This window comes from Heliconius melpomene, chromosome 1, assembly GCF_056956725.1.
Source record: "Heliconius melpomene rosina isolate 202511_hmr_F chromosome 1, ASM5695672v1, whole genome shotgun sequence".
In the NCBI taxonomy this organism is placed as follows: domain Eukaryota; kingdom Metazoa; phylum Arthropoda; class Insecta; order Lepidoptera; family Nymphalidae; genus Heliconius; species Heliconius melpomene.
Window position 1 is genome coordinate 4,609,771 of NC_140389.1, and position 27,626 is coordinate 4,637,396.

At 31.7% G+C, this 27,626-nt stretch overlaps 3 protein-coding genes across 9 annotated transcripts in view; 2 read left to right on the forward strand and 1 right to left on the reverse strand.

The window, feature by feature from the left end:
* The window catches only part of LOC146541022 (lachesin-like), a 116,135-nt gene extending 113,183 nt beyond the window's left edge, over nucleotides 1-2,952 (forward strand). For all 3 annotated transcript variants that reach the window (XM_085189303.1, XM_085189294.1, XM_085189311.1), the window contains exon 14: nucleotides 97-2,952. In XM_085189303.1, the coding sequence (XP_085045429.1) occupies nucleotides 97-179 (83 nt within the window). In that variant the 3' untranslated portion in view covers nucleotides 180-2,952. The remainder of the gene's footprint in view (nucleotides 1-96) is intronic.
* Nucleotides 2,953-4,651: 1,699 nt separating this feature from the next.
* On the forward strand, nucleotides 4,652-17,198 carry LOC146541023 (proton-coupled amino acid transporter-like protein pathetic). 5 transcript variants are annotated; one of them, XM_085190217.1, is made up of 10 exons: nucleotides 4,652-4,825; nucleotides 5,274-5,398; nucleotides 6,743-6,887; nucleotides 7,315-7,445; nucleotides 7,743-7,978; nucleotides 8,691-8,891; nucleotides 9,139-9,244; nucleotides 9,454-9,670; nucleotides 10,481-10,681; nucleotides 12,540-12,676. In XM_085190217.1, the coding sequence occupies exons 3-9, from the start codon at nucleotides 6,795-6,797 to the stop codon at nucleotides 10,676-10,678; spliced, it is 1,182 nt and encodes a 393-aa protein (XP_085046343.1). In that variant the 5' UTR covers nucleotides 4,652-4,825; nucleotides 5,274-5,398; nucleotides 6,743-6,794; the 3' UTR covers nucleotides 10,679-10,681; nucleotides 12,540-12,676. The 5 variants fall into 5 exon arrangements, with proteins under 5 accessions (XP_085046343.1, XP_085046359.1, XP_085046350.1 ...); XM_085190233.1 differs by lacking the exon at nucleotides 12,540-12,676 and having other exon boundaries at nucleotides 10,481-10,766; XM_085190224.1 differs by lacking the exon at nucleotides 4,652-4,825 and having other exon boundaries at nucleotides 4,866-5,398.
* Nucleotides 17,199-17,316: 118 nt separating this feature from the next.
* LOC146541024 (chitooligosaccharidolytic beta-N-acetylglucosaminidase-like) lies at nucleotides 17,317-23,304 on the reverse strand. The gene is made up of 10 exons (XM_085194594.1): nucleotides 23,179-23,304; nucleotides 22,249-22,415; nucleotides 21,675-21,840; nucleotides 21,574-21,577; nucleotides 21,016-21,135; nucleotides 20,752-20,899; nucleotides 18,647-19,918; nucleotides 18,155-18,255; nucleotides 17,762-17,879; nucleotides 17,317-17,410 (listed from the first exon to the last, which is right to left on the reverse strand). Exons 1-10 carry the CDS (start codon nucleotides 23,254-23,256, stop codon nucleotides 17,317-17,319), a joined length of 2,268 nt encoding a protein of 755 aa, XP_085050720.1. The 5' UTR covers nucleotides 23,257-23,304.
* Between the last annotated feature and the right edge of the window lie 4,322 nt (nucleotides 23,305-27,626).

Sequence of the window (27,626 nt, forward strand, 5' to 3'; positions counted from 1 at the left end):
TTCTATTATATAAAAAATAAGTGTCTTACATGATATTAAGTTTTGACGGATTTAAATTATAATTTTAACTAATTTATTTCTTTTTTGACATTTCAGTACATCGAGGAAGCGCTCACTTCTCCACATCATCCTCTCTAACAATCTTAGCGGCATTAATCTACGTTTTCGTTCGAATGTAAAATCTATAGCCTAATTATTTATTTGTTAGTATCAAATAAGACATTATTCACAGCTTTTTGATGTATAGATGTTGATGAAATTACAAAAAAAAATGCATTTTTTCATTCACTTTTCACTTTAGAGGCTTTTTAACGTTAGTATAAATAATGCAAGTACAAAACTCCTAAAAGACGTTTAAAGCCAAGTTACTTAAAATTCTGTGTTTTTAGTTTCGTATAAAAAAATACTAATTGACTTTCAATATTATATTTATATTTAATTATTATATTGTAAATATTATTATACAATTATTTTTTAATTTAATTAATCGATAAATTGATTAAGTTTTATTAATGAAACAATTGTATGTCTCACATAACTTTAGTTGTATTAAAAATATAGGTAATTATTACCAAAGTATAAGTTTAATCGCGTTAAGTGTTTATTTTTCAGTTTTTTTTTTAAATAATTCATTAATCACTTTTTTATTTACTCAGGTGATTACTCACTTTTGTTCTTTTTTTAATTTTTTATCTGTGAAAAGTACAGCTGTAATATACATCTATTAATAATAATAATACCAGTAAAATATAGATTAAAATAATGTGCCTAACTAATACAATAGTTCCAAAAGGTGCTTTACCTTTTTTAATATAAACGTAATCTTCCAATAATAACGTGTTTTAATAGTTTAAAGTTGTTGCACTTTCAAATACTTTTTTTAATAAAATGCAAATTATAAAATTTTAAACATTAAACTACCATTGTGGAATATATATTTATTGCTAATAATTTAAAAAAAAAAAAATATTAAATTAAAAAGATAAAATGTGTTTTCAATATTATCCAACCACTTTTAAATACAATACAGATTATAAATGTAAATTATACTTATTGAGATTTAAAAAAGTTTTGACAGTACAACAATGTAATTATTACCAGCTAGTCTTTAATATTAAAATCGCTTTTAATTAATAAGTGAAATGTATGAATCAATGCTTCTTTTGTCTATTGTGTCATTTATTACATATATTTACAGATATCATGTTTAATAATATAGAAAAATAACATTAAAAAAAGTTTTTGAAAATTTGTTATAGAATTTTTTTTAAATAAATTCTATTCAACTTCGAACACCTAAATAAAACAACTGTCAAATATTATTGAGTTGATAATATGTTTATAGAAAATAAAAAACATACATATAAAATAAGTACAAAAAAAGAGTACAATTTTCCTTTACAGACAGCCATATTTTAATTTATTTCTTTATATTATTAAACGAATAATGTATACATACAAAATAGACAAGTACAATTTATAAGTTAAAAAATCCTATCATGGGTTAATGGTTCTAACTTTTTTTTATTACTGTAAATTAACACTCTGTTCCATAATATAATAATGTAAACTTTCAATTTTTATTCATGATTTTTGTCAATAAATATATGAATGAAAAATTAAAATGTCAGTGACAAATTTTTTTTTTTAAATGAGGTACCTACTGTATATTTTTCGATTCAACAGCAGCATTTTATTACATTTAAATTCTTTTGAGTATTTGTAATCATATTTATAAAATATTGCTTATTTTAATTCGTGTGTACCATTAGCCTATGATTATTTGTATAGTTCTAACTATTAAAATGTTACTAAAATATGTAAAAGTTTTAATCGAATTTTAAAAAACATAAAAATTTCCATAGAAATATAGTAAATGAGCTATAAATAATGTGAATTAAAGTTTAAAAATCTTTAAAATTCCAAAATTGTTAAAATGGATTAAGTACATAGAGTATTCAATTGTAATGGAGTAAGAATATTTTATTTAAAAAATCAGTGATTGTTATAAAGTTATTTCATTAAATCATTAATTTATTACCGTCACCATTAAATACTAATTGCAGAATCATTAATTACAATCATCATAATAATCATTATTCCAAAATAATTGTATTACTACAGGGTGAGTCATATTGAACTTTCCGATTTCAATAAGGTGTGTATTAAAAACAAAGCGACATGCAGTAAAAATTATTTTATTGTTTGAAAGCACATAACATGCAGTTTTAATTTAGTTGGTTTTAAAAATGATATCCTGTAAATGTCTACCTCCATTGACCACACACTGCTGAAGCCTTTCCCGGAAGTTGTCCATTACTCGTCGAGTCATATTCAGCGGAATAGCATTGATTTCTTCCGTGATTGCAGCCTTCAGTTCATCGATGGTTCGGGGACGATGCGTGTACATCTTTTCCTTCAGGTAACCCCAGAGAAAGAAATCGCAGGGGGTTAAATCAGGTGATCTCGGCGGCCACCCAACGTCACCTCGCAAAGAAATGAGATGACCGGGAAACATTTGTCGCAGGATTTCCATTGAACGCCTGGATGTATGGGCTGTAGCACCATCTTGTTGGAACCAGATGTTATCGTTGTCATGATTCTGCGTTAATTCCTCCAATTTCGGTTTCAGAAAAGTTTCAAGCATGTCGCAATACCGAGTGATCACGGAGCCGCCATTTTTAATAAACTCTTCAACTACGAACGCACGATGTTGTCCCGACCAAGCCATTGCTCACACTAAAACTGCATGTCATGGCGCGTCTAATGACACCATCCCCACCCTTCTACTCCTTCCCTTCTTCGTGCAACGTCCTTCCAAAACCGGAAAGTTCAATATGACTCACCCTGTATATGATGGTTGGAGCTATTTGTGCCTTCTACGAACACAGAAGGTGATATTTTTGGTCTTAAATAAACGATTAATGTTTGTAAATAATTATACACATACAATTTGTTTTATTTATTTCGTTTATTCTTTAAATTGAAATTTACCCTTAATTAAAAAATATAAGATAATAATGCAGCCTCATAGTTTATAGCTTTATGCTATAAATAGACAGAGGTTAATTGGCTTCATTATCGAAATTACAAAATATTATAAATAAAAATGTTCAAAATATCTCTAGATTATCTTTATATAATTACTAGCGGCCCGCTCGCAGTTTCACCCGCGTGAACTATGTTATTATTAATTTCTGTCTCCATGACTACGTCCTAGTGATGTCTATGCAAAATTTGAGACTCCTAGCATTTGTAGTAACGAAGTTTCATACAAACTTTCGAACCCAATAACAACCCCTTAGAAGTCGAATATTGCAAATTCCCGTCTTAACGAGCACCTACGTCCTATAAGTAACTCTTATGCAAAATTGAGATTCCTAGCACATGTAGTTTCTGAGATTTCGTGATGAGTGAGTGACCTTTCGATTTTATATATATAGATCAGGTAATGCAAACTTAAGCACTAGGACACTCGGTTACCTGCCATCTGCCTCAATTCAAGATGTATTTCGAATGGCGGTACTCTACGCCGCGTTATGTTTTTGTTCAGAGCGGGGAAAGGAAAATAGTTTATATCACCACTAAAACTACTCACCTATTAACTAAACACCACTACGCAAATCGCAAAAATTCGAACCCACTGCCATCATTTTTACAGTCAGAGGTCCAATTGTACCACGATGGTCTAATGTCTCATGGCTATGTTTTTCATAAAGTATAGCTTATATATCAATCATAATTAAATGAAACAAGCTAATATAAGAAGAAAATTTTGATGTTGCTTGAAAAAGTTTTTATTATAGTTCAATATTTCTTCTTTTCTCCCGTCATAATAGAAGTCAATCAATTTTTAACCTATAATAAATTTGCTGTTTATACATTTATTTTTGTAAGACTGTAAATTTGTTGTTATTTTTGTTATGTGACTGTTTTAAAAAATGGTGCGAACACCGGTAAGTGAGATACGCTTTATATTTAAGCATGTAAATTTTCGGATTTTTTTCGAATTTTTCCTCAAAATAAAGAAATTTTGACGACAAATTTCGCGTGATCACAATTATTTACTTTCAATAAAAAAACATGACTCCAGAGCCAAACCATGCCGGACCTTCGTTACCATTCTTTTATCAACGCGGGAAAAAGAAAACAATTATAATCATTTCCACGAGTTGGAATCGAATTCACAACCGTCGCATTCATTGTTGAACAGTCAAACAAGAGAAAAAGAAATGTTTATGTTTATTTCTATAATTTAATATCTTCTACATCTAATGCTATGTTTTTTTATATTTTAGGATAAAAGATACAGCGAGGTGAGTTTCGGCACAATCATTTAAAATTTAGAATCCTTATTATAATTATATAATATAAAATTATAATTAAAAAAATCCATATTCAATTTTAACTGGCACTGATTTCTGAAGATTAAAAAAAAATGATTATAGATAATCTACTCTAAAACTGAACTTACAAACACATACAAATAGGTAATCAATTGTGATTACTTATTCCACACTTGTAATATATGAACTTAAACGTACGTAAGCAGAGTGAACCTAGTGTTAAAACACATCGTTCCATACTTTCCGCTGAATTTTTTGAAGCATTGCGTGTTGAGTGGCGGAACTTAACGCCGGGCAGCGTGTCTAGAGATATTTTCTGGGGGAGGATCCTAGACTTAGCTTTGAACAAATATGTTCCTGTAACTATCGTTTTTTAATTCTTTCTGGCAAATTTTGTTGTAAGTAAAATTAATTCATTTATATGCTTTATACAGAATGCTAACTTAGCGTCTCGGCGAGATAATCTACAAATTAGCGCAGTAAGTTCAATTGAAGTTTTTTTTTTATTTTATGTATTTTGTCTAATAGTCGACGTTCACCTTAAGATAGTTCGTTTCACGGTTTTCGACAATTTGAGACATTTGGTAGTGAATGGCGTAACTCAACGCCGCGCTTTGAACCATAGACAGAAGATAAATGGAAATAATTAAAATACAAACATATTTTTAAGCCAAATTCTAAATAATAATCTAGCGGCTCGTCCAGACGACGTTGATTACAAATACCTATTATTCAATGAATTGGCAATTTGCCTCGCTTGTAAGTTGTTGATATATAACGATGATTTAAACGTATAAAATATTTTAGTGTCAAAATATTACAATAATATTATTAACAATGATTTTTGAAAAGTAGAAACATAATGCGAAAGTTTTATTTATTTGAAAAACCTATTTAAGAAAAATAATTAGAACACACCCTTTTAAGAGTGACGAAGATAGGAACCAAGTGCTGAGGTACCGAGGACACCATAAATATGAAATTAAAGCGACAGGAGACGTGGCAAAGAATTATGACTTTATCAGTGCGAGACCACCTGGGAAAAAAACTAAGTATTTATAGTTTCATATTTTTTAAACGGTTTTATTTAGCTCACTCCGTTTGTTTATTTATTTGTTTGTTTATCTTTAGATTAGAATATATTCGTGAATTTTCTTAGTTAGCCTATTAAGTCTACAAAAATTTAAAACTTCATTTAGATTGTTAATAGTAAGAGATACGGGTTGAGACCTCGGTTGACCTTTGCGAGCACAGCGAAAAACGGACTCTCCGAAGGGTTTATGAAGAAGTTGATAATGGTGGACGAGGTGAAAGAGGTATGAATAGAGGGAAGCGTTTGGCACTCATTTCTTTCTGGCCGTCTCGCTGGGGATAACGCGTGAAGCTTTAAGAAAATATTATTAATAAAAAGTATAAAAGAAAATAAACACAAAAAAAAAGATAGGTGATATACAGTATAGTTAGTTTATTGATGAAGCTAGCCTGTTCAATATATGAACTCTTATATGGAATTTTATTCGACATTAAATAAAGACCACCTTGAACTTGATAAAAGCGGCTATAAATTAATAATAAATGACAATATCGACGTGCAGATTTAACGTATATGACCTCGCAATGGTTGCGGGTTTAAGCTACGTTTAAATGAAATTGTAAAGCAATTGCCCTGGTCTCGTTAGATGAAGATTTTTAGGTTTAAGAAATTTAAATCCTTGCTTATCATTTACAATAATGACATATATATTGTTAGATGTATGGCAGTGTGTGCTATGACTATTTTATTAACTGAAAGAATCGTTTATGCATTATTTAAAAAATAAATGAATATTCTGCTCTCCTCTGTCCCCACAATTTTTCGAAAACAGAATACAAAAACCAAAACTAATTTCAGGACAGCAACGGCTTGTCGATCGTACTGTACATATTACACTGATATCCTTATTTTGAAGTCGGTTGACAAAGAAATATACTTAGCACAGACTTAGACGAATGACAGCGTAATCTATAGAAAAACATAATATTTAAACGAAGCTATCAAAACTCGTCGTTTGTTTTATTAATTCTAATCAGACATGGTCATTGAGGCTATTGGAAAGTTATTATTTAGCAGACAGTGTCAAATCAATTATTATTGTAAGGACTTCAAATGTTTCATAAGATAAAATGTATCTATATACATATATGTATGTGCATATGAGGCCGTCACGGCGCAATAGCAAAGCAATTAGCAATTACAGTAGTAGTAGTAGGTTCGATTCCAACTTGGAGGAAATGCATTTCTTTTATTTCTCCACATGGACACCGTGAAGCAGCAGCAGTAGAAATAATACAATTTGCGAAAGTTATGCGGGATTATTGAACATTGTAATTAATTTTGATACATTGTTTTTTTCCAGTGTTATAGAATCGATCGGGCATTTGGTGAAGAGCTGTCTTGGTGGTGGTGTGATGGCCATACACGAAACCTATAAACAATGCGGGCTGTGGACCTCTGTTGTCCTGACTATAATGTTAGGCATGTTCGTCAGTTATTGTATGCTTGTAAGTTATTTATCGGTTTTATTTAGAATTTGCTATAAAAATTGCAATGGTATTGTTTAAATGAAAGAGAAGGGATACTAAGCAAATATCAAGGTATTTTTTTGAAAAAAGTAGTCGTTGTACTGTAAAACGTCGGACGGTTTATTATTTTTATCAAGTTTTCTTCGTTTATTCTGATGGCAAGGTGCGGAATTGAGTTCCGCAAATTGGCGAGTGGGGTCCGGATTGTCTTAACACTGAGTTCTCCCTGTCTACCCTGCTATGCGGTGACATGAAATGCTACTATTTAAGTGATTTCAAGTCATTAGTTAAGTGTTGTAAAACGGCTTTTAACGCCGCGCTTTGACATATTATCGAGGCGAAATTAATTCATTTCCACGAGTAGAAATTGAACCTGCAATACTGTATAATAATTAATATATTACAGATTTTAGCTCAATCAGCCCAAAAAATCTACGGTAGAGTGCAAGTACCCGCCATGTCATACCCTGATTTAGCTCAAGCTGCTTTGGAGACGAGTCCGTTTGTTAGTCTTAGGAAGTATAGTAGATGTTTTCGGTAAGTTTTTATATATTTTAATTATTAAAAAATCTTTTCTATGATAACTAATAACTACAGGTATGCTTATAACTAAGTAATATTTAAAGAAAAATATAAAATGATAGAATTATTAACATCTAGACATTCATTTAAAGTCCAATTCATCATTATCGCTAGCTTTTACTTGCGATTTCCAAATGGAAATAGTTGGTGTGATAGAAAAAATATTTTTTCTATGGGGTAAATGAGTAAGTAGTTCCTGAGAATAGCGCCTTCAACCTAACATTCTCTTCAGCCTATCATCGCATTTTCTAGGTACGCCGTGGACTTTACAATATGCGTAGATCTTTTCGGATCCTGTTGCGTCTACCAAATTATGATTTCCCGTACAATAAAGCAGTTGGTGGAAGGCACTGATGAAATAACTGTGGAGGGAAATCCACCACTAAGAGTGTATGTGGCGTCTCTCCTGATACCTTGTGTGCTGATCTGTATGATAACCTCTTTGAAATATCTGGCGCCGTTTTCTATAGTTGCTGATATTTTCATAGGTAAAAATTTTAAAGTTGTAGAGTATTTGTGTTTTGTTGATTTTTGATAGAAGTAATTCGAAAATAGGTTATGTTATTTAAGAAACAAAGATGCTCAGTTGTTTTAAAACACTCTGTTTTCCACTTTTGACCAAAGTAAGGAGAAATGTGAATAGTATTTAATTTAATAATTAATCCGATTGAGAATCGAACCCACAACCATCTACTTAATAGTTGTTCAAATATGGTGATAAACGGACAACCATAGCTTTCACAGTCAAACACTGTCTTTTTCTGCAACAAATTGCCTTGTTTCATGAAGAAAAGCTTTATTAAAAATGTTTAAAGATTAAAAATATAATAATGTTGTCATTTTGTCCTTGAGACGTGTTTGAGTGACAGTTATATCATAATTTTTTAATCTACGCCAGTCACGTTGAAATCTATTTTGGTGGAAATTTAGGACAGATTTTTATATTGCTCTGGAGTATTTAATAGATATGGGAGAAACAAATGAAAATAGTGAAATAGCTTCAACTTTTTTTTGAACTAAAAAAAACGTATCTTGCATTTAGCAAGGTAAGCAGAGGGAACCTAGCCTCATTCAAAGCCGCACTTAGCCTTGTTACCAGAACCGGGAAATGAACATGATTCAATCCTTGATTATGTTTTAAAAAATTAAACTGCCAGACCTTTCTCTTGTTTCTCCACTTATTTCAATATAAACTTTTAGTGACAGTCGCTGGAGCGACAATATACTACGCTATAATAACATCGGTAATGTCGCCCTTTGATTTTCCAATATTCAAAACCGTTGCTGGTCTCTTCGAGTTTGTTGGTGTTTGCGTGTTCAGTATGGAAGGAGTAGGTGTTACACTGGCCATTGAGAATACTATGGCGGAACCGAAGAAAATACCCATAGTGTTGGCTGGAGGTGATTTACTTTATTTTTTTCTAGCTTTACGATGTTTGCCGCAAATAGCACAGTAGGCAGAGGAAACCTAGTGTTAAAGGCACTCCGTTCTCCACTTTCCGTTGAAAGATGAAATCTGGCATGAAAGTTACTTGAAGTTGTTGCGGATTTAAGGAGAAATAGCTAATAAGTAACTGTAAATTTATTTATTTTTCAAGAACTATACACACCTTTAACGTGGATAATGTTTATATAATGTTTATTTCAGGAATGTCAATTGTAGTCAGTATAGTATTGACTGTCGGTTTCTTCGGCTATTGGGGATTTGGTGAGAAATCCAGATCACCGGTTACTGTGAACTTTCCTTTGGAACCGTAAGAACTTTATTGTAAAAAAATCTATTGCAATTTCTTTGTTATTTAAATTTAATGATAAGAACACTATTTGTAATTTTTAATGAAAGGAAATCTACATATGTATATGAATAGTTGGCTTTGAATCAACCCCCACTTTAGTAACAGTTACAGTTACATACAAAAAAACTTAAGTTTTCATTCTTATAGATTTTTTATTAATCTTCTAGATTTCCAATAGCATTAAAAGTGATGATGGCGTTAATGATCTACGTAACGTTTGCCCTAAACTTCTGGATTCCATTCGACCTGGTCTGGTACTACATAAAGCAGAGATACGACCCGTCCAAGTATTGGCTTTGGGAGAGGGTCTACAGAGCGTCGTTCGTTATCGTTATCACAATTATTGCCGTTACATTTCCGGCTGTCACTAAGTTTATCGGTTTGGTAAGTAATTGTTTGGTTATATGAGTTGTTTCATCATTGTCTAATCAAACTAAACTAAAGGATAGTTTTGGGATATTTTTTTTTATTTCCCTGATCTGGTAGACAGAGCGCGGCGTTAAGTTCCGCCATTCGGCATGCAATATTTCGAAAATTGGGCGTTCATTTATATAATTTTTTTTATCAGCTTCACGCTGTATCCCGCACACAGCATGGTAGGCAGAACGAACCTAAGTGTTAAGACACTCCGTTCCCCGCTTTCCGCCGAATTATGGAATTATGGAAGCATTGCGTTGATAGAACTCATGCTTTGCCTGGACACCAAATCGAAAAAATGGAAATGTAAATTTAAATAAATATTTCATTTTGTCGAGTGGGGATCGAACCCACAACCAGTCCCGCTTAGAGTGACATTTTATGCTCCTGCGCCACGACTGGCCTTAAATACGTTATAATATATAGAATTGAAGATTCGAAAATATTATATTAATAACCAGACCTATTATAGACTGGTTTACAGCACGCATTACATAATCTAGTGTGACAGTACATTGTAAAGGAAATAGGATGACTGTCAGCTAATTTCAAATACTATAAGCTACCGGAAGTTGAGTATTTGGTTTCCACCACAAGCATGAATTACACATGTAATATCATATTTACTATGGAAAATACCATATTCATTATTAAAAGCAATTTTACATCATTATCTTTAAAAAATTTTTTTAATTTTGGGTTCAAAATTGAGCGAAAATTGGATAATTGGATTTTTTTAAATATATATTTTTTCTATATATTCCAAATATTTTACAGCTTGGTTCTTTCTGTCTATCAAACATGGGCTTCATCTATCCAGCCTTCATAGAACTCTGTTTGGACTGGCACGACCCAGGACTAGGGGTCTTGAGGTGGCGGCTATGGAAATTTATACTTATATTGATTTTTGGCACCGTTTTATGCATCGTCGGTACCTACAGCAACGCTAAAGAACTTATTCGAGAAGTATTTTAAGATGTAAAATTTATATTTGTTTTTTTTTTATTTTTAAAGGTGTTTTTATTGTTTGTTTTGTGGTTATTATAGTATTTTTTTAAACATTCCTTGTTTTTTTTATTTATAAATAGGTTTATTCATTGAAATAAAAACATTTCGGTGCTTTCGTAGTTCTATAACCACCAAGTCCAAGTGTAATTTGAATTTTAAGTCAAATAGTTTGGCTTAAAATATTTAAAAATCTAAAATTCTTCGTGTCTCAAATAGGTACGACAAATGTATGTTAATTTTTATAAAAAATAGCACCGATAACTGTGAATTGAATTAGACCTTATATTATTTTCAAGGGCAATATGTGGTTGTATAGACTCAGGTTTTTTTTATATTTTTGTTTGTCCAGTCCAGATAGACAATACAAGGAGTTAGGTTTTAACATTTAAAATGTGCCTAATGGTTTAAATATTTCATTTTATTAATATTTTCATTTCTTCGCTTTGATACCAAGGCAAAAGTTGAGTTCCACCACTCAACACGTATAGCCTCGAAAATTCGGCAGAAAAAGATAAACGGGGCGTCTTCCTAGGTTTCCTCTGTCTATCCGCCTATGCGGGATACAGCGTGAATCAGAAAAATAATACACGGTCATCATTATTGTACCAAAATAAAAATATATAATTATATATTTTTTAGACAGATAAAAACATCATCCCCATCACCATTAACCAAGCGTACGCCACTCTCGAAGTCCACATTTATATTCAGTTGAAATACCACGCCGATCCCCGCCACAGTCTATATATAACACAATGAAATTAGCCTTTTGGGCGAACCGACAGCAGTTATTAATACAGACAAACTTTTTGCTCTTCTATTCAATTGCTGGTTATAACAATATAGTAGTATATAGTCCGGTTGACGTTCGCGTCAGTCGTAAATTTGCCGTCATTTCAACGCTTTTTGGAGTCATTTTGACGATATATTTTAAGTGTTTTATTATGTTATTATGGTTTTAGTTTGTTATTTTGTTTATAAGTGTTTGTTTCGACGTTTTAAATTGAAATAATATAATGGAGACGATGGTGAGTTCAGTAATAAGTGACAGGAAAAGATTTATTGTCTTGAAAAGAGTAGAATATGTTAATTTAGATGAATGGATTTCAATTATTTGTGATTTGTATTGTTTTATTATTATTTATATTGTACATTTTACAAGGTAGGATAGAAATTTTGCTTTTCTTATATTCTTCTCTATAGATTATTTTAATTTTACCGTACATGAGTAAAAACGAGCAATGTAGACTTACTAGATCCGTATTATGTTCTAAACATTTAATAACATTGTAACTGATTGCTGTTTGTACATGGAATATATGTGTAAATCTCTTACTGGGGTCGTTTATCTATGTTATTACATTTCTATTTCTATTTTATTTCAATAAGTTCATAAATAATAAAACTATGTCAATATTTTTTTATTTTTTGGTTCGATAAGAATGCTACAAAACTATTTTATGAAATTGAACCGAAAAGAAGAATTGGCTGAAATTTTCGTTATTGATGTGTAGATATGTCTTTAAAATGATAATTTTGTTAGACCAAGAATGTAATTCATATTAGTAAATTCATAATTATGTAGTTCAAAGCAGGTGAAATTGCGATTATAATAAATTTCATGCCCCAATTGGAATTTGAACTTATTAACATGGTATTGAGACCAACAAGTAACTTAACTATATAGTATATTCATATACCAATTCCGTTACTATATTATTAATAATTAAGCGGTTAATTAAAACCCATTCATGGATAATTTTTATCATAAACAATAAAAAAATAAACTTATTGATTCACAATATCAATTTTTATTCCTTATTTAAAGAGATCCTCAGAAAATACAACAAGTAGACGCGGCAGCTCGGCACACCGCGGTCATCACAAGTTCGAAACCAAAGCGACCGGTGATGCTGCTAAGAGCTATGACTTCAAAGCAGCTAGACCACCTAAAAAGACAACTAAGTAACATATATTTTTACTAAATACTAATATTATAAAGCTGAAGAGTTATTTGGTCGGATTATGGAAACATTGCGTGGTGAGTGGTGAGAATCGAACCCAGAACTTGTGGCTTTTACAGTCCCACGCTTGTGCCTGTTTTAAGTCAATACTTATTTAATAAATTTACAATTATTTAATAGAATTCTCTTCTAATATTTACAATTATTTAATAGTGCTTAATAATAAGGTTCCCTAATTCCCTCTGCCTTTCCTGCTCTCTGCAGGGTATGTAAAAAAGCAACATGCTGTGTTTTCTTGCGCCGGTTCTCAGTTCTGTGGCATTAACTTTAGTAAACCGGTAGTAAATAAGTGATGTCGAGAAGATAATATAAATGAAAAGTTTATAAATATGAAGGTGTTCTTAATAACATAATAATTTTGCATTGGTATTGTAGTAGTGTCTAAAATGAAATATAGCTTTTTTCCATTTTCGTCCATTTAGAAATGTACCATAAAAACACCTGTTAGTTGACAACACTTAACTAACACTATTGATAACTACTAAACACTACTTAAATCGTACTTGAACCGAATTCTTATGTGCTTCACGCTAAATCCCACATGTAGTAGAGTAAGCGAAGGGAAATTAAGACACGGTTCCCCTTTTTTAAACTCAATACATTTCTTATAGAAAATGAAAATAATTCATTTTCTAGAATGGGGGAATCGAACTCACATCCGATAATATAATAATATATATATTTTTTAATATTACAGTATAATAGAAACAATAGGTAATTTAGCAAAGAGCTGTCTGGGCGGTGGTGTGGTGGCCATACACGAGTCATACAAAATGTGCGGCCTTTGGACCTCCTTCGTTCTAACAATCGTCTTTGGCTTTTGCATAAGCTATGCCATGTATGTAAGTGTACATATTGCAAACTCTGGAGCCCAGCTCTCGTGTGCCTAGCGTACTAATGCAAGAGGTATAATTTCTTTTCGGCTGTGATGAAGGCCATAATTGGCTATAATCCCATCCCGTGATCCCCACGGGACTCAAGCAACCACCATTTGCAATGAGTGATCAAAACAGATGGAGGGCGGCTTATTATCGCTGTCTTCGGTCCTCTTTCGGCTGATAGGTGGTCAGCTTGGGGAATCTGATTCTATAATCAGATCTATATCTGATCCCCTAGTCTATGAGTATGCGCTGCCGCAAGATGCTCGCGCGCGCAAGACTTCGCTTTGATGTGCTTAGCTGGCCCCCTTCGTTACTATTTACATAAGAATCAGCCTCGTAATGTTCGAGTATAAAGCCAGATTGTACGAATATTCCTTAAAAATATATTAGTTATCGCCATAGAAAGAGTCTCTAAAAGTTTAATTATGTACGTATGGGACATTTTTATTGTATGATTTTATACATTAATATGTATATTTTAGATGATAGCACATTCCGCACAAAGAATGTACGGTAGAGTACAAGTGCCAGCGATGAGCTACCCTGATCTCGCTGAGGCTACATTGGAAACTGGACCTTTTGAATCTATGAGGAAATACAGCAAGTGTTTTAGGTAATTACAGTAATTAAAATGGACAGACATATGGATAATATGTAACCGCAGTTATTAATAAGAACACTTTCATTCTAAAATTGCTATATTTTTTTTTTCTATTTTTAATACTATTACAGGCACCTTGTAGATTTTACAATATGTTTCAACCTTTTCGGTTCCTGCTGCGTTTATCAAATAGTGATGGCTCGTACTATCAAGCAGTTGGTGGAAGGCACGCACGAAGTCACATTGGAAGGGAATCCCCCATTAAGAGTGTATATTGCTATACTCGTCGTGCCTTGTGTCTTAATTGGAATGATTACTACGCTGAAATACTTAGCTCCTTTTTCGATTGTTGCTGATTTTATTATAGGTAAGTGTTTATTTCTTCTTATATAAATAAAAGTGTGTCAGCTTCACGCTTTATCTCGTTTATAGGCAGAGAGAACTTAGTGTTAGAACACTATTTCCTCCGCTCTTCGTCTAAATTCAATGCTACGTTCTGTCATGCCAGAACGAGAAAATGGAACAATTAATTTTTAATGTATGTAATTTTGAAGTAGTATAATATGAAGAGCATATTTTCAGCATGATCCATGTATACCTTTCACTTGTATTTAATCAGGAACATGTTTCCAGTATCTGTGGCGATAGCAACCATCTATTATGCTGTTAAGATGACAGATGTTAGTCCTTTAGACAGGCCTGTATTTAAAACTGTTGCTGGCCTCTTCGAGTTCATGGGGGTTTGCACTTTCAGTATGGAAGGCATTGGAGCTGTGATGGCAATAGAAAATAACATGGAGGAACCAAAGAAAATGGCATTGGCTCTTCTTGGCGGTAATTTTGTTCTTATTTATTTTTTACCTATATTTAGACTAAATTTAAATTGTACAACTTTGGAAATAAAGCAAACCGCCGAATGTATAATATAAATCTCGATATTTCTTTTTGTTCTAAGATTAGAGATATTTCTTTTTGATCTGAGGTAAATTTCAGGTTTCAAGAATGTTCAAAAAGGTTTAATAGGTTTCCACGCATTTCTTGAGGATATTAGTAAAATAATAGACAAGGTGATATAGATAACTTAAATTTGGATTATTTTTTCAGGTATGTCCGTTGTAGTAAGTATTGTAGTGACAATAGGATTCTTTGGATATTGGGGTTTCGGTGAAGACTCTAGGTCACCAGTAACTTTAAATTTTCCTTTAGAACCGTGAGTACTTCTTAATACATTTAAATGTTACTTTAAAATAACAAGAATACTAATACTAGCAAAATAAATATATGTATATAGCTTTTAATTGCGAAGTGAACATATTGTTTTAAAATAAATATGTTAAATTAAAGGCCATTGCGGCGTAATGGAATTTGCACCGCTTTTGTCTGTAAGCGTGATGGTTCTGAATTCGATTCACACTTGAGGTAATGAATGTATTTTCATTCCCTTGTTCTGGCAATACAACACAGCTTTGAGTTCGGCCACGCAGTGTCTCGAAGTTGAGGGGATATTCTAGAAACGGATTATATTGCGTAATGCTAGGTTCTCTCTGCCTACCCTGCTATTTGCGGGATACAGCGTGAAGATGTTAAAAATTATATGTTTGATTTGAAACTATTTATATTTTCTGGAAGTTGACACTATTCATTTTTATTTTATCTATCCTACTGTACTTACTTACTTAACTTCACGCTTTATCCCTAGCGGGGTAGTCAGAGAGAACGGAGCGCCAAACACTACGGTCTCTACATACCTCTTTCGCCTCGTCCACTGTTATCAACCTCTTCTTACAAGCTCTACGGGGGGTCCTCATCCTACTGTACTAATAATATAAATGTGACAGTTTGTTAGGGTTGCGGTTTTTTCTAATTTCTCCCAAAACCTACTGAACGAATTAAGATGTAACTTTATAGCAATATAAAGTAAAAATTTTGTATAACTTGGCTATAATATAACAATAAGTTCATGAAAAATATGAAAACTCTTTTTTTTTAGGTTTCCGATAGCCCTAAAAGTATTACTTGGAATAATGATTTACGTGACGTTCGCCTTAAATTTTTGGTTCCCCTTCGATTTAATGTGGTATTACATACGCAAGCGGTACGATCCGTCGAAGTACTGGCTTTGGGAACGAGTGTACAGAGCCATCTTCATTTGTATCATAACGGCCATCGCTGTCACTTTTCCTAATGTTTCCAAGTTTATTGGAGTGGTATGTGATCTTTCTTTATTATTTATATTATTTTCTTTCTTATTTTATATTATATGATCTTTTCTAGGCAGCCAATTTTCTTTATATATATAATAACTTATAATATTATAAGTTATTATTTATTATTGGGTGCATTTATCATTGAATTACAATCCAAAACAATAATGCTTGTCTGTTTGTCTGTCCGTTGATGTGCGCTAATCTCAGAAACAGCTAAAGTGATTTAAATTAACTATTTATCTTAGTTTCTTTTGGCAAATTTATTTAAATATTTAGTGTTTATAGAATTTTATTCGTTTTATAAGAAAAAGTTAATACTCACCGATACAGAAGTCGCGGGCACATCTAGTTTTAACAAAATGTCATTTTTTGTCCACAGCTAGGTTCCTTCTGTATATCTAACATGGGCTTCATTTACCCAGCTTTCATCGAGCTATGCCTGGACTGGACGGATCCAGGACTAGGGTTTATGAAGTGGAGGTTATGGAGATCTATATTTATTATAATTTTCGGTCTAACTTTATGCTTTGTTGGTACTTACACAAACGTCAAAGGACTTATTAAAGAATCGTTTTAGATTTTTTTAATCTAACGTAGAGAGAACGTAGGGTTAAGACACTCCGTTCTCCCCTTCTATATTTTATCTATTCATTGTTTTGGTGTACAATATTTATATTGTAGTTGGCTTTACCTGATGGGGTACTTTTTTGGGCGGAACTTTCGTAAGCCGTGTAAAAGTGTGTATATTAAATATATTTTAAGTTACAAACAATTTATTTTACTTGTTTTATTTTAGTCTAATACTTATAAATTGTAGTTGTTCGACAGCGACAGCTTCAATTATTTTCATTATCATAACATGAAATAAAAAAATATATTTAAAAAAAATGTTTTATTGAACATTTTGAAGGCACACAGCGGGATATGAACTGCACCACGCCGGCCATATCGGCGCGACGCTTATACCACGACGAACCATGCGCGACCTTTTATTTAACATATAATTTATTATATTAATTATGAACCTATTAAAGAAATCAACTGCACGCTGTATCCTGCACACAGCAGGGTAGGCAGAGAGAACCTAGTGTTAAGACACTCCATCTCGCACTTTAATTGTAGCCTGTAACTTCGTTCGCGTGAAATAATAAAAATTAAATATCGTTTTTCTTTTTCTTTCTCCCCTACTCTCTCAAATGACTCTAGCGTTCTATGACGCGTAGTTTCGGCTATGAATTGCCTGTCTGTTATCGAAAGAGTTTTATATACATACTTTACAATAACGCAATAAAGCTAAAATATATTCGAAAACGTATGAATAAAATAAGTAAGTATACCTGTGCGCGTCTAAACGTGCATAGACAAATTTGTCAGGCTTTGAACTGGCGACCACGTCCGACCACAACCGTTCTGCCACAGCAGCGGCGCGAGGCCACAAGTGATAATCTAGGTTACCTGTAATTAACCACCTTTACTTGAAACAACTTTTAATTTTCCAAGTTTTTAAATCTTCTTTTGAAATTATTATCTTATAGAGATATGAGATAATGAATATTTAAAAAAATCAGCTTTACGCTGTATCCCGCACACATCAGAGTAGGCAGAGGGATCCTAATGTTAACCGTTATCCAATTTTCGCCAAATTGTGAAGACATTGCGTGTTGAATGGTGGAACTTAACGCCGTTTTGGTAACAGCGTTTTGGCATTTTTTTATTTAATGGTCACTTACCAGAATCGACAAAATCAGTCCAAAGCGTGGCTTCTCCCCCTTCTATTTTAAAAGCTTCAATACTACTCCAAGACATCCAAGAATACATTTGTTGCCAAGTTCTGAATGCAATAGAACAATACATGATTTATTATAATTATTAATTAGATACGCAACCGTTTTGAGATTCGATAGTCAAGTCGATATTCAACGTTTGTTGTTACCTTCTAAACGAATATTAAAATATTATTTAGTAAAAGAATACTTTTTACTCATATTTTTTACTTTTTCATCTCACATTCGGCAGAGAGATCCTAGAATTAAGTTTCTTACTATGGTATATTGAGTGGCGGAACCCAATGCGACACAGTTTCTTTTGTTGAAATGAAAATAATTTATTTTCTGTGCCGCTATGCCAAAACATCAGAGTAATTCGTAAAAGTTAACTCTTAGACAAAATATATAATGAACTAATTGATTCGGATTTAAAGAAGATACATAAATGTTTCTTACCTATATTCAATGCACATTGGCCCTCTCGTCTCACAAGACAGATCCCATTTCATTGAAACAATCACTTTATATTTACTCAAATTTGTATATGCCAAAGAATCACATTGGACACCAAATCTTAGCCACGTGTCAAAATTATTTAAGAAATTACCATTATACCAAATGATGGGTAGTCTTGGTAAAAATCCTTTATTCGCTAGCTTCAAATGCTGTAAGGCTTTTTCAAAATAATCCAAGTCGGATATTTCATAACAATTGAGCATAGGAAAAATATTTCGGCCTAAATGAAATACATCATCCACTTTGGTTATTGCTAATATTAAAGTATATATATTTTGAAAACAATTAAATATATCTTGTATAGGTATCAGATTTGAGGGTACATCATTGTTTTTGGGACATACCCAAACCATCGGTACTCCCATACGACCTGGCACACCAGCTTCAATCAAAACTCTAATTCCTCGTACTCCCGCCCACTTTACAACAAATGCAATATCCTCCTTTGAATAGATCGTTGATCTATCACACGGCCCAAATTGAAAGACATTCTGTTCTATTGGGAAACTAGTAATACCTATTCTCCAGTGAAAAGTATTTAATTTTGAATATGACATAGCGTCTAGTGTTTTAATAATATTCATTGTTGGTATAAAATTGGCTACAGAGTCCACCATAAGTCCTCTATATTTGTATGTAGGATTATCAGTTATTAGTATATCAGATAAGGTTATTAAATATCCCGTACTTTGGTCCGGAAGAAACAACTGGCTTAAAGTTTCAAGCCCATGACGTGTACCACAAAAAGATAATGAAGTAATATTAATAAAAATGCTAGTATTAGTTGATTTTATATTTAAATTATAAGACTCGTCTGTGTTTAAACGTAATCTAGGATCAGTGTCGCTTTCTATGTCAATTTGTATAATCATCTTTTTTATTATTTCATTTCGATTTTGTTGTAATTTAACGTTATATTTTTCTAATTTCGCCATATCTTTGATAAATAGTTTGAAAGCTTCAGCTAAATACTGTCTGACTTCTTCAGATGGTATAGAATTAAATTTATATTCCATCTTTTTTGTAGACAAATAAACGATAGTTTCACTAAAAATGGTTTTGCCAATTGGAAGGGGCCATAGCTGAGGACCTGTACACAGTAGTGTACATTCACTGATAGAATTATAAGAAGAGCTTGCATTCAATGAAGAACTTAACACTTTATGGCAAAATCTATTTGCACATTGCCAACTCCAATACAGTAGTTCTTCACTAAAAAATATGTGTTTAGTTACTTTCATATAGTTAAGTAAGTCTTCTAAGTTGCATCAGAGCAGTATCTGACAGAGGGGAATGTTAAAACACTCATTTCCAATAATAAACATTCCCAATAACATATGGGCTATGTAAATAGTTTTAGAGACATTGCGTGTTGAGTGGTGGAACTCAACGCCGCGATTTGTACACCAGAGCAAGGAAATGAATACAATTATTAATCCCCGTGGGTGGAAATCGAACTTACGACCGTTGCGTTTACAGAAAGTAGAACTTAAAAACGATAATCAATATATTTTTTATTTATATAAATAACCTTTGAATAAACTTTCTAGGTTAATGTTAAAAGTAAACAAAAACTTTTAATATTCACCTTCTTTCAGCCCGTCTTTCAATTTTAATTATTTTGTTCTTCGTTCTAATATTGCTTCTTAACCAAAGATGCATAGTAGATAAAAAAATTACCAAGGCCAATGTAAAAATTATAAACGCGGTATAGTATGCCCATTTATGGCTAGTAGATCTAAAGTGAAAAATTAAATATTAATAGGTAGTAAGGAACAAATTCGAGAGGTTAATGGATGCATGAAATTGCTTAATTTGATATATATTTTGGTTGTGAGTTCGATAGCCACTCCGATAAGTTCATAATTTTGCCGTTAATATACAAAACGCAGAGTTTGGTTTTGCTACTATTGAGTTGATGTACCTGTCTGTCTGTCTTGAATTCTGAAGGTAAAAGGAGAACAAAATATCTCGGTTTATATAAAGAAGAAGACAAAGGTCAAATAAGCATAACTATACTGTTCAATTAATTAACGATAACTAACTTAAACTTTTTCATTTTGCCATCGTCACATAACTCTCTGCTGCCTTTTGGATCTCCACAGCAAGGTCCGCTCGGACTACATCTGGTACATGCACAGTCATCTTGGCAGAGTGGATTTGAAGTAGATTCTTTTAATCCATCGTTCACATCTTTTAAAATAAACATACGTATATTTGTTATACATTTATTAAGGTGGACTGACAAAAATATAATAATAACATTGTAATTTTAAGGACATTTATAGGACATATAAATTTATTTGTACCTTTATCGTTATCGTCTAATACATCTTTGGGTTTTAAATAATCATCATGACTTTTAAGCATGTATACATTTGACGAACAGTCTTCAGAATAATCTAGAGATCTAGAAGTATCATTCACAACTGATGGTAGGACAGTTATTGAAGATTTAAATTGTATTTTTCCCGGATTTGTATTCTTTTTCAATTTTACTAGAGAATTAAATTTCTCACATTCCGTAAATTCAGAATCAGACCATTCTATTTCCGTTGTGTCTATGTTATTTTGATTTTTATCTCCTTGTATAAATGTATATGCTCCTAAAATTGTATTTTAAAAATAATAAACAAATTATTAGAAAATATTATTTTTTATGTTACTTTAGTTTAAATGATGCAAGTTTACACTTTTAGGTAAGATTTTTTAAAATATTTGTATATTATTTTATATTTCCATGCCCCTATATCATAGAAAACAGAAAGAAAGACCTGATATCATGATATTATGGTAGAGATATCGTATTCAAAAGTTTTGTTTACGAATTTCTCATAATAAGCAATGTGATAAGTAGGGTAAATTGCCTCGCTTTGACGTACCAGATGAAGTATTATTTAATCATTAGAATAAGTATGAAAATAAAATATTTACCTTCGATAGCATTTTTTATATTATATATAGTTACTTCCATAGTAGACATTATTTCACAGAACTTTATGATCAAAATTTGATCAGCTTTACTTAAGTTATTGCATATATCACCGCTGACTCTTCCTTTCGTGTTTGTACAGCAGTAATACAGTAGTGCTGACATAAGTAGGAAAAATGTTTCTTTATCATCATCTATAGAACTGTTGCAAAATACGTGAAAAAAAAATAGTTATATTTATAGTTATTTTTATTCTTGTATATAGCTGAAAAACAAATTAAGTTGAATCTGTTATGGCTCAAGAACTCAGATCAAGCCAGACCTTCGTTGTGTAATAACAGCTGAAAGATTTTCTGCGCAGACGCCCACCAATTTATTTATACTATCAGAGAATATGAAATTTGGATGGTTATTAGGTAAATGAGGTACCTAACTTTTATTAAATTGTAAAGTTATTTTTTTTTAAATATTTTCTTCAGGATAGTATTAAATGACGTTATCCACTGCCAGCATAGTTTTAATACCCTGCCAGAGACACTCCTGACCCTCGACGCCGCTACAAAGGCAGTAAAAAAACAAAATCAACGTCATCTATAGTCACTTTCCTTACCCAAGACGAAGTATAGGAAATTTGTTTCGATAAAATGTATCCAAATCAGAGTCTAGAAGAGCACGATCAAAGTTATCGTTGCAAATGTCATCTTTATATTTATTTAGAACTTCTTGTAAACTTCTTATATTTATTTGTTCTTCTTCGCTATCGATACAATTGTTCAACTAAAAATTAGAGATTTTATGAGAAAGAATTAGATTAGGTAGTTAGAATAGATGTATTTTTCTATCCGCAAAATGAATGAACCTATTTATAGCAAGATACGTTTTCCATTTTCCGCCTATTTTAAATAAAAGATATATATTAAAAGTAGCGGCTTCAAATAGCAAAATAACAGTAGGTTAGGTACGAATATGTATGTAGTATTTAAAAATATGTAGGATAAACTTATATAGTGCGACACTTAAACAAAGTAAGAAAAAAAATAAATGTATACAATTAATTTTATCCCATTGAACGTAAAAGATTCTTAAAACATTTATTTTTAATTTTATATTTAATTGAACCAGGTAGCTTTATACTTATACTAAAGTTTTAGATCAAGTAGATTGTAAAATGACGATTTGCTATTTTTACTACGTAGGCGGCAGGGCAACATGACGTCTTTTGAGTTTGCTATATTAAAATTTACACATTTTAATACTTTTTAAATCTATGAATTAACGCAATTTGGATTATTTTATAAATTATAGCTTGGCTATAGCCACTACTGCAATTTACATTATGCTAAGCATAAATTACGATTCTGGCCAAAAAGTTTCAAACATTTAAGTATTTGCCTTTGTTTTTATACCATATTTTTCATACATTATTTAGAATAATTTTGTATTTAGTCATACATTATTCGAATCCATAATATTTGAATGAAAGATTTAAAAAAAAACAACTTCTAGAAAATCTTTATAGGTAATTAACTTAAATACTCACCCAGTTAAGTAATATTTCAGTCCAAGACTTTACTATAGTTTCAAGTTTACAATCAGAGCATGATTCCTCGTCCGTCATTATAATAATTTTCTTAGTAATAACAATATCATATAAATTAATTTTATCTTTTCATTTTCAACTGTCTAAATTGAAGTTTAAAAACAATATAAAAATGTTATTCTGTTATATATAGTTGATTTATAATCTGTTTACTTTAGTTTTTACGTTGTCAATATTTAAGTATTTTTTTTTTTATAAACATACAAAAAACAGACAAAATATTTACTATAAAATAAATCAAGAAATAAATCGGCTTCACGCTGTATCCCGCACACAGCAGGATACAGTGAAGACACTCCGTTCCCTACTTTCTGCAGAATTCCGAAGGCATTGCGTTTTGAGTGGCAGAACTGAACGCCACGCTTTGCCTCGACACCAGAGCGAAGAAATGGAAATATAAACGTAAATAAATATTTCACTGTTCTGTTCTTAGCTTCATCGTGTGGAGAACATTCGAAGGAGAAGAAGGAAAGTCATTTAGTAATGTCAACTCATTTTTAATTTTCTCTCATTTAAAGACTAAATAAATGGACACAATGATAAATATATTTTTGAAATATAATGTTTTCCATTAGTTAGGGCTCAATCCTCAATCAGGGGAATGATAACATATAAATAATTTTCCTTTCCCCGCTCTGGTAGACAAAGCCCGGTGTTAAGTTCTGCCTGAACTGAACATGGAATGTCTCGAAAATTCGGCTAAAGGGGGTAAGTGAGTGTCTTACTTTGGGACACTTGAGGAAATAACTATTTTCATTTCTCCGCGGCTTTAATATCTATATCCAGTGGAATTCAAAGCTGCATCAATCATTTATAATAAGATATATCGGAAGTATATTATAAAGGCAATCGTGGGAGTAAAAGCAAAGAGTGAGACTGTAAGCTCGACGGTATTGAGTTCAATTCTTACTAAGGGAATTAATGTGGTCATTTCTAGCCATTATAATTATGTAATACTATATTATTACAATATTCTAAATTACAATTAACCTATTCATAAAGTTTATCAGTATTTTTAGCTAAACCACAAAAAGTCAACAAAGTTCGTTAGATATCAAGCAAATAACAGATAACAAAACAGCAAAATTTTGATACGATACATCTAATAATGTTATACATCCAATAATAGTAAAAGTGGATTTTGAAATATATATTTTATTTTTTTATGAAATTAAAAATGAAATTTTAAAATATTCCGTTCTTTACGTAATAATTGCTTAAGGTACGTCAACACCAGTAACATTTCGTGGTACTGCACCACGAAAGGCCTACCATATACCTAATTACACAATATGTTATAATATTTTGTAAGTCAATCGATCTATTAATATATGCAATAACTGGAATCTATTTACCCCACTCGAAGCAATTATAAGTTCATTAAAATGTAATTATGATTATCATTCAGAGATTCATGTAGTTAAGTTGAGATCTTTAAGCTATAAATATATAGTTGCTTAGAAGAACTATAGTTAGCTAGTATTTTTGTTTTCCGCTCTGTTGAATGCTTATTTTTATAGTAAGAACCGGTCAAGTGCGAGTCGGACTCAGTCACGGAGGTTTCCGTACCACATTATTTATAAAAACCTTAAAAAAAAATAACGTTTGTTGTGTAAGAGCCGCCTTAAATATTTTTTTTTTAGTATTTGTTGTTATAGCGGCAAAACAAATATATCATAGTTCCATCACGCTGGAACCCGCCTTAAGAAAAACCCTTGAAAAACTTACAAACAATAGTGACTAAAATATTAGTGACGAAAAAAATTACCTTTATCCTATATTATTTTAAAGTTTATTCCACATTTAGCAAAGAAAAATAAATACTTTTTAAAAAATCATAAAAAAATTGAACGAAGAGGGATTTGAACCCGCGCCTCTATGGAAACCGTGCAAGCGCTCTGACCAACTAAGCCTATGTTCTCGTCCCGCTACGTTCAAAAATAAATTTTGGGAATCGATCGAATCTATTAATATGATTATGTACACTAGCTTTGGTTTACAGGCTTCATCCATGTATTCAAAAGGCAATAACTAAAAAATCCGTATGAGATATGACACATTCTAACCTAACGAATTAACTTTGACCGCAAGTACATTGTGTTATCTAAAAACAGTTAGTGATGTAATACAGCTTCATAGCCTTCCTCATGTTTCAATTGGAAACAGTTTCTGAGATTAACACGTCCAACCAAACAAATTCTGCAATTTAATAACATTAATAGCATAGACATAAATACAAGTAAATAATATACAAATATTTTATTAGTTTAAATATAAAATAATTTTAAATATAGCAATAAAAATATACTGAAATTAATTTCTAACATTTTTGCTCGAGAAGGTCGCGAGACCTTAGCCGAGGTCTATCATTACATAACCCGTTCTCGACGGCAGTGCTGCTATAATCACAATCACTTTTTGTATTGTTTAGTTGCCACGGTCAGTTGTATTTATTTTTAGAGGTCAAACAAATGTTTTAGATACATAGATAATTACAGGGTTATCAGTTAAACGTTAGGTGATAAGTGTTAAGATACCTCTTGTATTTGTTGAAATAATATATTTTTTAAAATTTCCTATCTTTACATAAATAATATGTGAAGTAGAAACTGGCACCCCGTTCACCCTGGAGTGACTAACCCGCTCGGTATACGGCGTCAAGCAAAAAAATGGATGGTGGATGAATAATTAACCCTCGGTCACTTTTCTATCTTCTAAGCACTTGCGGGGTGCTGAAAATTTGAATATTTTTTTTTGAATAAACAATAGTTAAAGTTAACGTTATCTAAATATATATAATTAAACATTGCTTAAAATTTTATCACATTTTTACTTTCAATGATATGTTTGAAAAATATATAAGGAAAATATCTTATTACAAATAAAACATTCCCACGAGTGAAAATTAAAGTCAGTCAGGCAATACCCCGCAACATTACAATGACGTCATTATACGTACATATATACATGTAAAAGGTAAAGATTTATTTATATACTTTAATATTTACTTACATAATATAAATCTAAATTGCAACTATAACATATATTTTCACCATCGTGGCTAAGGAACTAACTGAAAACGTGACGATAGACATGATTATAGGTTCGATTCTTACTCGTAGAGTTTTTTTTGTTAATTCTTTTTCTGTTACAATATGCGTCGTTCAGTTCCGCTTCTTGACATTCAATATCTCGAAAATTTTACAGTGTATGAGGGCGCCTGTCTTAACACTAGGTTCTTTCTAAATACTACATAGTGATTTCAATATGAAACCAATCTAATCCAGCCATCTTAAAACACTTCGTACATATTTTTTTAAATAATAAATGGCAAAAACACCTAAAAATAACATACAAAAGCACATATGGCAAAGGTATTAAAATACACCAAAGAAGAAAAAATACACTACCTAACTCCAAATGGAAAATCGTGTGAGTTCTCTACCTCATTTTCTCCGCCACTATTTATATTCTACAATATAAGATAGCATTTTCCACAACACTCAACTTCTAAGAAGCTGGTGACATAGACCTCAATAAGTCAATAGCGTTAACCCAAATCACCAATAATTAATTCTCACAGACAAAGATACCTTTCATTTAAAAGTTTAATCATTGTGGTTTTCCTTTGAATTATGAATGAAATATAATTGATTTTCTCAGAAGCAAATAAGTCCCTTCTGCGTGGAATTATTTATTGTGAGACAAAATCTTTGAAACTGGGAAGTATTTGTGGTCGAAGACGTATTTTTTTCTTTAAGTTTACAAGTAATTGAAATGTCAAATTACGACGTCATACTTAGTCACCTTGTAAATGACATGAAAATTAAACTAATTACTACTGGTATCTTATTCATCTGTCTATCTCGCCTTATCTACCTAACTATTATGTATTTTGTATAGTGTCCCACTTAATAAAACATCCTTCGCATATAATAAAGTTATTTAAAATTAAGAATTATTGTAACTAATTATTTTATATTTTGAATTTGTACGGAAATCGTACGGAGCGTGTTGACATTAAGTCCTCTATATATATTTTTTCAGCTTCACGCTGTATCCCGCACACAGCAGGGTAGGCAGGGTAGTCAGGGAACCTTGTATTAAGACAATTCGTTTCCCACTTTCTAAAAACACAATACCTCAAGAACTCGACGGAGAGTGGGGAAGGGAAGTGTCTTAAGGGGGAGCTGAGTGTCTTAACACTAGACTCCCAGGTTCACTCTGCCTGCTCTGCTATATGCGGAACACAGCGTGTTATGCATATCTAAGAAAAGGATATTTCTAAAATATTTTCTTTGAGTAAAAAAATATTGCTTGATAAACTCCTCTATCTTTCAATGAAAATCCCATAATAACGGTTCAACTGTAATATTCCTATTGCCTCG